General features: G+C 44.1%; 1 protein-coding gene across 1 annotated transcript in view; it reads left to right on the top strand.

The window, feature by feature from the left end:
* polrmt (polymerase (RNA) mitochondrial (DNA directed)) overlaps positions 1-10,000 on the top strand; it is a 46,429-nt gene that overhangs the window by 34,533 nt on the left and 1,896 nt on the right. Inside the window, exons 16-20 of the mRNA XM_030784401.1 lie at positions 2,114-2,166; positions 6,115-6,213; positions 6,695-6,767; positions 7,787-7,878; positions 9,048-9,121. Of these exons, the coding sequence (XP_030640261.1) occupies positions 2,114-2,166; positions 6,115-6,213; positions 6,695-6,767; positions 7,787-7,878; positions 9,048-9,121 (391 nt within the window). The remainder of the gene's footprint in view (positions 1-2,113; positions 2,167-6,114; positions 6,214-6,694; positions 6,768-7,786; positions 7,879-9,047; positions 9,122-10,000) is intronic.

Below are 10,000 nucleotides of genomic sequence, written 5' to 3'. Positions count from 1 at the left end.
AGCCGGAGAAGCAACTGAGCTTTGTGACTCCGAGGGCTGAAGGGAATAGCGAATAGGATTGCAATATCTCTCCTAACGTAAAATGTGAGGTGATACCAAATAAGGTCTTAGGCCACCGGAGAGAGACTGTTAGTGAAAAGGGCAGAGCGAGTGAAAAGTCATTTGTCAAAAAGTCATTTGTATTTGAGAGTCAACTCTCCTCTCCTCTCCTCTCCTCTCCTCTCCTCTCCTCTCAACTAGAATAGATATAGCACGTTGGATGTAGCATCCAAAATCACAGCTTTATAACACCTTTGTTGCAAGCATTAAGACCTTTACAAGTAGCCCATAAGCAGTTACGACTAGATATGAACATATTTTGTGTGATTTAATAGGGCTGTCTTTCAAGAAAGTGCCGCTGGTCCCTCTCATTAGAGCAAAAAGCCTCAGGGAGTTTTACACCAAATCTAATGGGGGAGGTGGTGGGGGGTGGGGGGGGGGGGTAGTCTGTCTCTTATTAAGACCAGCGGTGGGTTGATGGCTCTGTCTCCGGCTGTCTCTCTCTTTCTGCTGTCTCTCTGCTTCCCTGCCTGCTTTCTCTCTGCTGTCTCTCTCTCTCTCTCTCTCTCTCTCTCTCTCCCTGTGCATTAAGTGGCTCCTCCATTAATGGGCTCTAATAGATTCATAGATCATTTTGATTGATGACCTCCTACCCTGCACATTCCACTGTCCCCTCAAATCACATTTCTAGTGCACCCACACACACACACACACACACACACACACACACACACACACACACATACATATACGCACACACCTCACACACTTACCCTGGAGCCAGAGTCGTCCGTCTGTCTCTGGGTAGACACCATCTGTTTGAAGTATTGGCTGTTCTCTGTTAACCAGAAGCACAGAACAGTGAAACCAAAACATAAACTGGACACCTTAGATAAACAAGCTTTACAAAGTCCTGACACCTCAGGTGAACTTGTTTTTGCCTGAGTGAAGAGCCACAGTCACCCTGCCCCCGCCTTTTTTAAACGACTAGTTCTCCTCGTCCGTTTTTTTTTTTTTTGGCCGGATTTAGCGCCTACGTCTCAACGCGCAGGGAAGGAGAGGAGAATCGTCCCGGGGTTCGCGTGCGCTTCGGGAAAGAGCCGAGGGACTGCGGGGAGTCTAATCTGACCGGTAATGTGACGGGAGAGCTCGGGGCACTGACAGCTTGGATACGTCCAGCAGTCAGTCACTCCGAAGTAATGGCTCCTTTTGTGACAACTCCTCCCGAGTTCTTACAGGATGACTCCCCTTCTCCTTCTCTCTCCCTCTCTTTTCCCAAGCTTCTCTCCTGGGAGGGGGGAGGTCGGGGGGTTGCGGGGGGGCCCTTACAAGGCGTTCATAAGGACAGTCCTCGTTTGATCTGTCGCATATTAGATTGAAGAGTGTGGCGTGCGTATAAAGATCCCGAAGTCTCCGGTCTCGGTCAGTAATTTGTGGAAGGTCAGGATCGATATCGAGTGTTGGCAGGTCAATCTGAGGCATTTAGAAAGAGAATCGGGATTGATCTCGATATTTGGGCACAGCAATTTGTACGAAAGGTTGAAGAGGAGAGTTAAGTATTCTCAGAGTCGTAACCTCTTTGTTATTGCACGTACGGTCACGTGTAATCGGAAAGACAATTACGATATTCTGCTCTGAGCAGTCTGGTTAATATCAGAGTTGAAATGGATGCACAGTTTGGTTTAGAGCAGTCATACGTCAGCCACAGCATGGGTTGTCTTCTTTTGGTTGACAAATTCCACCTGCCATTTTCATCCACCCAAACACAAAATGTAGCCCCTGGTCTTTTTTGTTGTGCAAGATGTCAATTCACAAATAATATAATATATACATGTAACTATACATTTAGTCCTTTTTCGGATGAATAAGATATGTGGTATATTTCATTCATTCATTCATTTTCCAAGCCGCTTATCCTAAGTACGGTGTGGGTGTGTGGGGGGGGGGGGGGTGCTGGAGAATTATGTTGTTGTGAAATTAAGTTTTGAATCTGCCGTGTCTTCACTGTCAGTGTCGTCCTTGATCGATTACTCATTCGCTCCCTCCTTCTGTCTTCTTTGTTTTTTCCCCACAGCTGAAGAGCAACATCCAGTTTATGGGTCTCCAAATTAGCCACGACGCCAACGAGTAAGTGTCTTTCTCACTGTTTTGACTCCTGCTCACTGCCCGCATCTCCTCATGCTCCGCTGTGGCGGAGCAAGCTGTAACACAGAAACTCATTAACACTCAACTTTACCAGAATTACCCCAACGCCAACCCACTTTCAAAGCTTTCACGGGTCCGTAATAGTGGAACGCGGGACACGCACGTGGAAAGGGATGTGAAAAGGTACTTTAATCTGTCAATAAAAGTTGTACTCTCGTCTTTTAGCTTGGGCACATTTACAGCTGTGCCTTCTGCCATCATCGTTGAACTGGTTTTTCAAATTTCTCCACGTCCATAGACAATAAATGGTTAAGGTGCATTTCCCCATTATGGATAAAAAAAAACCGCTAGGTTGGACTTATTGGGGAGTAATGGGGGGAAAACATCTTTAGAAGGCATTACATTTTAAAAACGCTCCATTTAAAAAGCTTTTACAGTACATGTGTGTGTGTGTGTGCTTGGTCTCGTTCACTGTGGGCTCTCAGTGGCGTTGTGACTCAAACCCTACCAGCGTTTTTAACTGGAAAAAAAAAAAAAAAACAGAGCACGGCTGTCAGTGAAAATCAGGACAGTCTTCACCCTCATTATCTTGACTCATCAGAAACGTTTGTACACAAACTCCAGTTGTAATGAGAGCTTAGTATCCACCAAGATTAAAAAAAAAAAAGAAAAGAAAAAAAAAACCCTCTTAAAAACAAGAGTGAATTCTATCTGGTACTGGTTACTTAACTGAAAGTAACTCGGCTTACAGAGGTTGATTTTCCATGACGAATTCAAAAACAGCAGCAGTCAGGACTTGAACAGAAGCAAAGATTTCTGATCACAGAACTCAAACTCAGGACCAGTTTTTACCACCTGGAAAAAAACCAAAAAACTCCATTCTGATAGAATAGGAACTGCAGAATCTGAAGCAAGAATCCTCTGGAGAATTTTTACAAAAATCATTAAAAAAAATGCACCAGAACGAATTAGTGAAAATGCATTTGTGTGTAACGTCTAGAATGATACAGTTAAAAAAACAATGTCTTGTTTCTGCCATCAATGGCAGAAAAAAAAGTACTAATTTGAAAAAGTCAACTCAAAAAAATATCGCAAAGCAAAGTCTGGATATTGGACACGGAATGTGGGTTATGAATCTAAACAAGACACCTCTACGATGAAAACATTTCGTTGAAGACACAAAATGAACTACCTAAGTAAACGAAGTACCCGCACGCCCAATCCCAAATCACACACAAAAACACCATGCATGAAAACAGACCAGCATCATGCACAAAAACAGACCGGCATCACCAACACTGTTTCATGTTATGTTCCAAAATCTACCCCTGGCAAACAAAAACTGACCAAGACAAAGACGTTTTATTTACGACAAAGGGAAGGGTGCGTCATTTAAAACCGAGTGCGTGTCCAAAACTGCAAAATCCGAAATGAGTTTACCGGGCGCGCATCAGTAGTGAATGCCAGGCTGGCCTCTACTCAGCGACATGTACCCATGAGATCAGAGGGAACGAAAGGGCAGTGATGTCATAATCGTGGCCCTGTCGCCTCATAACGGAATTGATAGATGTTTGTTTTCAGCGGAATCTTCAGCTCTTCAATGTGACGGGTCGCTCAGAATCTTGGAACCTTCAGTTTTTCATGCCTGCCGTGTGTCTTGCATCAGAGCACAGCTGGTTAGCAGTGTCCACATGCTAGACGGTTACTCTGCTGCTTGTGTGAGCGATGTAGAATGGCTGACCTCTGCTGTAAAGGGGGGGAAAAAAAAAAAAAAAACGGCGTGGAAGGGTGAACCAATGAATCACATCGGCCAGCAAAAACACTGTGATGCGACCAGACTTCTTTCATTATCATACACCAGTGGCCACAGAGGAAATGAGAGAGCCCGCAAGGTTTTTTCTCTGATGGAGGATGGCATTTGGGCCGAAATGTCAGTGCTGAATGTACTCTGTGTCATTTGGAGAGAGGAGAGCCATCCAGAATGTACAATGTGCAATTTTCCATTTTTTTTCCCCCCTAGCTACAATTCATTTTTTCTTTCCTGAATGGATGACCAAGCATTTTTTTTAAATGTAACTTCTTGTTTTCCCCAGTAAATATTAGGCACGGGGGTTATAAGACACGCAGATGTTGCCATGCTTTGTCGCTTGCTCCAAATTTGGAGGACATTTAAAGTCTTGTTCCCTTATGAGGGCCACGGACTTGGCCGAGCTGCGACTGCAGACGTCGGGTCAAATTTAGAGGTCTGTAAAGCCCAAGACTCTAACACACTTTCTCCTTCTGGCAGGGGCCAAACTCACGTACTCTTTAACCCAAAACCCACAACGCTGATCCGAAAATAGCGCTGGGTTACATCAGCTCGTCCCTGTTTGTGCTCCTACCCGGCCTTACCCACCAACTCCGGTTAATGTTAAAACGATTGTTGAGTACCAGACCCTGATCTGCTGATGGTTTCGGTATCACAGCAACGCTAACAAACAGGACACAGTCCCCACAGCAGCCTGATTAAAAACCACTTAGTACGAGGCCGAGTTCCACGTCCTCGATACCCCAGTGCAAGGCACCCGATAGACAGCAGCAAGGCTACGACAGTGCTCACATTAACGGGTGCTGGGGCGTTGACAGGAGACCGCCAGAAATACACTCTCGCCCCTCCCCGTGTCTGTCTGAGAGCTCGCCGCTCGACTGACAGCTGCCGGAAAGACTCCCGTCCTCCGGGGAAAAGTGGAATGACAAGAAAAACCCCAATGGACCCGCCGTCACATTCCGAGCAGCCTTTTCCTCATCTTAATCCGCTCAGGAGGACGAGCCCATACGCTCTCCGTTTGACAGAGCGGCGGGGTTTCTCCTCAGAAAGTGAAGATCCTCGAAAAGATCACCTTCCGTCGACTTTCCGGAGTAGTTTGGTCTTAATGGACGCTTAAGCGCCGGAAGACTCGTCGCCCGTCACGCAAAACGGATCATACAACACACCCGAGACACTCAAAGTTTCCCATTAGTGTGATGATCTGGGTTTCAGTAGACCCCTGTTAGAATACGTTTGTTCACTCCTTTTTTAATAAAATGAGGTGGCCAACTTAAGAGTTGTTTTTATTGTTAGCTCAGCGCTCCCAAACATGCCCCACACCTACAGACAGAGCAACAGTAGCAATTTCATCTTGTGCCGTATGTCTCAGGAGCATCAAATTAATCAACTTTGTTAAACAGTTAAGAATCCAGTTTGACTACTTTTTTTTCCTTTTTCTTTTTTTTTTTTCTTTTTCAGTTTTTTCTCAGGCCAAGATTTCTGTTCTGTTTTCCTGTGATACACCACATGTATCTTTGTGTTCGGGATCAGTGAGGTCTAGTGTCTGCTAGGCAAGCTCTTTATCAGGTTAATTCACAGGGGACTTAATCTTATACCTGGTTGCTGGGCAGACAATCTCCCAAAGGTTAAGCCGCTTTCCCATTCGTCTTCTCTCCCCTCTTAGCCAATCAGGAACAGGCACAGACCCTCACTGAAAACTAGGCTTGGTGAGCTTAATGGATTTCAGGTGCACAAAAACCATGAAAATTTGGATATCTCTTAACATGTGTAATGTAATATTACAAGGTCTCCGAAAACAACATGAAGCGTGACCCAGAACTGTAAATACTACATCTTAGACTGAGGAGACTAACAGATGTTTCTTTGAAAAGGAGAGGGGGGTAGGTCAAATATAGCACATGTGTCATGTGTGACATACTACCTTTACTGCTAGTGTTTGTGCGGTAGTTTGTGTGTATCCATCTAGGCCGATAATTAGAGCTGACTTGCTTGTGTTGATACATTAGCCCTTTTTCTGCAGGTGCTGATCCGTCTGGGAAAGGTGGGGGGGTGTCTGTTAGACTTTTTGGGGGTGTCTACCATGGTATGCCCTGTTTTCAGTATGCCCTGTTTTCTACCTGTAGGAGACCAGACACTGTAAAACAGAAGAATGCATTCCCTCCCAACTTCATCCATTCACTCGACTCCACTCACATGATGCTGACGGCTCTCTACTGTTATAGGTAAGGCAATGCCCTGCGCACGCATACACACACATACACGCACACACACACTCTCGCACACACACACACATGCACACACACACACACACAAACTCTTCAGAAATGGGGAAGGAATACAGTGTATTTTTAAAAAATATCAATAAAACTTGATTCTTGTGTATTTCTTTCCTAACATTTTATTTGACTGTCTACAGAAACCGTGTGTTTCCAGTTCTTTATGCTTGTCTTTTAAAGTTAAAAAAAAAAAAAGGCCTTCAGAGAGACAGAGAGCCGGAAATGAAAGAATTTGAATTAGATTAACATTAGAGAGCAAAATCCAAGCTTAATTACAGTTTAATTACAGCCGATAATAAATAGAATGGTTTTTGCCAAACGGAAACGGAGACTGTGGAGTCTTCATGCCTTCCTATGTCAGTCCCACGTGTGGTTTTGTCGTTATTGTAACGATACACGTCTCCACACCCCCTCTGTCTCGTTCCAGCGCCGGCCTCACGTTTGTGTCTGTCCACGACTGCTTCTGGACACACGCCCTTACTGTCGACACCATGAACAAGGTACGTTTTTTTAAAGGATGAATAACTCCTTATCATCGCCGGTTTTGCCTCGCACCTTGCACGTGCTGCCCGGCGCCGGTCCGTGGCTCATGGTGCCAGTCAGCCACTGTGCTCTGCTGTCTCTCACCTTTAGCATCACTTCACAGGTGTTTGTGCGCTGCTTACGAGCCAACCTGTGAAAACCACAAACTGCTGATTCTTAAACGCTGGGATTTTTTTTTTCCAGACTTTTTATTGGGGTCAGAGGTACACTGATATGGTTGAAAGTCCAAGACTTTACCCCTCATTTTTCTCTGTAATCCCATACACAGAGTAATTGGATCAGTTATTTTAATGATAAGTTGCATTTTTCAGGTGAGTTAAAGTCTATCTGCCCTCGTCTCATTATTAGAGGAGGCTGAGCACAATAGAAGGGAAAAGCCCGCCGGGCACTTGGTCGCCGCCTTCGTGTCTAGTGATGAAATCCTCCATAAGCCATTTGAGAGTAATCTGCTTTTCTTCAAGCATGCGTAAAATTGCCTTTAACGAAAAGCTGAACAGAATGGCTCAGTTTAGACCTTTTTTTCTACTACCCCCCACTTACCTTTACACACACTCACACACACTCATACTGTCTCTCTCTCTCTCTCTCTCTCTCTGTCCCTCTCTTTCACTCCCCCTCTTTTTCGCTCCTTCACCTTTATCTCCCTCATTTTATCTTCTTCTGTCCCCATTTCCTCCACTGCCTCATTTTTTCATTTCTCTCTCTCTCTCTCATTCTCTCTCTCTCTGTCTCTCTCTCGCTTTCTCTCTCTCTCTCTCTTTCACTCTCTGACACTTCTGTATATGACCAGGATGAAGCGTCGGCTGAGTCTGGTGTCAGAAGTGACAGGAGTGTGTGTGTGTGTGTGCATGTGTGTGTACGTGTGTGTGTTTGGGGGGGGGGGGGGCAGGTTTCAGTGTGAGACGGAGAGGTTAAACTCTTTTTAAAATCTGACTGACCGCCTGAGCGGCCCTTGGCCGTTTGTCATTCTGTGTAGGTGTGCCGGGAGCAGTTTGTGGCCCTGCACAATCAGCCCATCCTTCAGGAGCTGTCCAAGTTCCTGCTGCAGAAATATTGCTCCGGGCCGCCGTAAGTCTGACCCTCATGCTCCTCCCTGACCAATCACACGTAGCCTCACGTACTCGATGAACTTGTGTCATGGCAACTGTTGTCAGGGGTCGCAGAGATAAATAGTGTTCCGTTATGATAGCCGATAGCAAGCTGCAGCCCTGAAACACGTCACAACCTGGCTTCTGACGTATTTTAATTTTATTTATGAACGTTTTAAATGTCTCACTAAATGCCTTTCTGTATATCAAGGCATATTTCATGCATAATTTAAATTATATATTTATTCAACGTTTATTTAACTGGTTTGTCCCGTTGAGATTTAAACCTCATTTCCAAGAGAAGCCCAGCCAAGAAGAAGAGCAGTACGTTAAGTTCCAGATACAACATAAAACTCACACGAAGACAACAGTCAAAGTAAACACAATAATACAACAAAGTGCAGAAAAAAAGATGATCATATTTTCAACCGCGACATTTGCAGTCAGTTAACATGGGCTCCGCAGACTTTACAGTGGCTTTAAATTCATTGAGAATAACTGGGTTCTGGAGTTTCAGCTCAGTCTGCAGTCTGTTCCAAATGGAGTGAGCCGAAAAGATAAAGGTCTTCTCGTCCAGAATGGCCTTATAGATAAAGACATACCTGTGACGGCATCCAATATATGAAGACAATGATAAATAGTATCCAATATATGAAGACAATGATACATAGTATCCAATATATGAAGACAATGATACACAGTATCCAATATATGAAGACAATGATACATAGTATCCAATATATGAAGACAATGATGCATAGCATCCAATATATGTAAACAATGATAGACAGTACGCAACATGAAAACAATGATACATAGTATCCAATATATGAAGACAATGATACACAGTATCCAATATATGAAGACAATGATACATAGTATCCAATATATGAAGACAATGATGCATAGCATCCAATATATGTAAACAATGATAGACAGTACGCAACATGAAAACAATGATACATAGTATCCAATATATGAAGACAAATCTAAAAAGTATGCAACATATGTAGCCAATGATGTACGCTATCCAACATACGCATCTTACTGTTATTGAGGTAGTGAATAATTGATACACAATTATATTCACTGGAACAACCTTTCAGACAATATCTTAACACTTTTCTTTGTTTGTTTATGTTAATCCAGAGGTAGCAGCAAGAACAAGAAGTTTCTGGAATATTGGAGAATGGTGCAGCTGCTGGGGAAGGTCCCACAGACAGGTCCGTTTACCTTTAACCTGAATTACGTTTTTTTTGGTTTTTTGGGGGGTTTTTTGACAAGCAGTTCTCTCACTTCATCCCAAACTTTCTCTCTCTTTTTTTTTTTTTTTGGTTTTCTTTTGACTGAATGCAGACAAACTGATTGACCGCTCACCATTTTCGAGACCACTTATGTAATGATGCCTCGCCCATCTGTTGCGGTTAAAGTCATCCGCACCTTGCTAAATTGCATAAATCAAAATTAATTATGTTGAATGTGTAATCTCCTTATGTAATGACGGTAGCAGTGACGGGGGAAGGGACAGGGGTGTTGCTCAAGGTACTTTTCCAACATTAGTTTCTCTGCATGGTAGACCATATATTTTGTGTGTGTGTGTGTGTGTGTGTGTGTGTGTGTGTGTGTGTGTGTGTGTGTGTGTGTGTGTGTGTGTTTGTGTGTGTGTGTGTGTGTGTGTGTGAGAGAGAGGGAGAGCAAAGTGACAGTAAGCCCCTCAGCAGATAAGCACATCCCTTCCTCTCCACCCTACACATTTAAACCACAGAGAGAGAGAGAGAGAAAGAAAGAGAGAGAGAGGGGGAGAGGGAGGGAGAGACAGAGAGAGAGGGAGAGAGAAAGAGAGAGAGAGAGACAGAGAGAGAGAGAGAAAGAGAGAGAGAGATAGACAGGGAGAGAGAGAGAGAGAGAAAGAAAGAGAGGGAGGGAGAGAGAGAGAGAGGGATAGAGAGAGGGAGAAAGAGAGAGAGATAGAGAGAGAGAGAGAAATGAAATGAGAAATGAATTAGCCTGCTGAGACCACTATTCTCCGTCAGCTGCTCCACGCTGTCTAATGCTCAGCACAGCAGCTGCTTATGTGTCACCTCCAACACAAACCCGTTTGG

Source organism: Chanos chanos, chromosome 9, assembly GCF_902362185.1.
Source record: "Chanos chanos chromosome 9, fChaCha1.1, whole genome shotgun sequence".
Classification (NCBI taxonomy): domain Eukaryota; kingdom Metazoa; phylum Chordata; class Actinopteri; order Gonorynchiformes; family Chanidae; genus Chanos; species Chanos chanos.
Note: the sequence above shows the minus strand (reverse complement) of the source record. Positions and strands in the feature narration are given on the sequence as shown.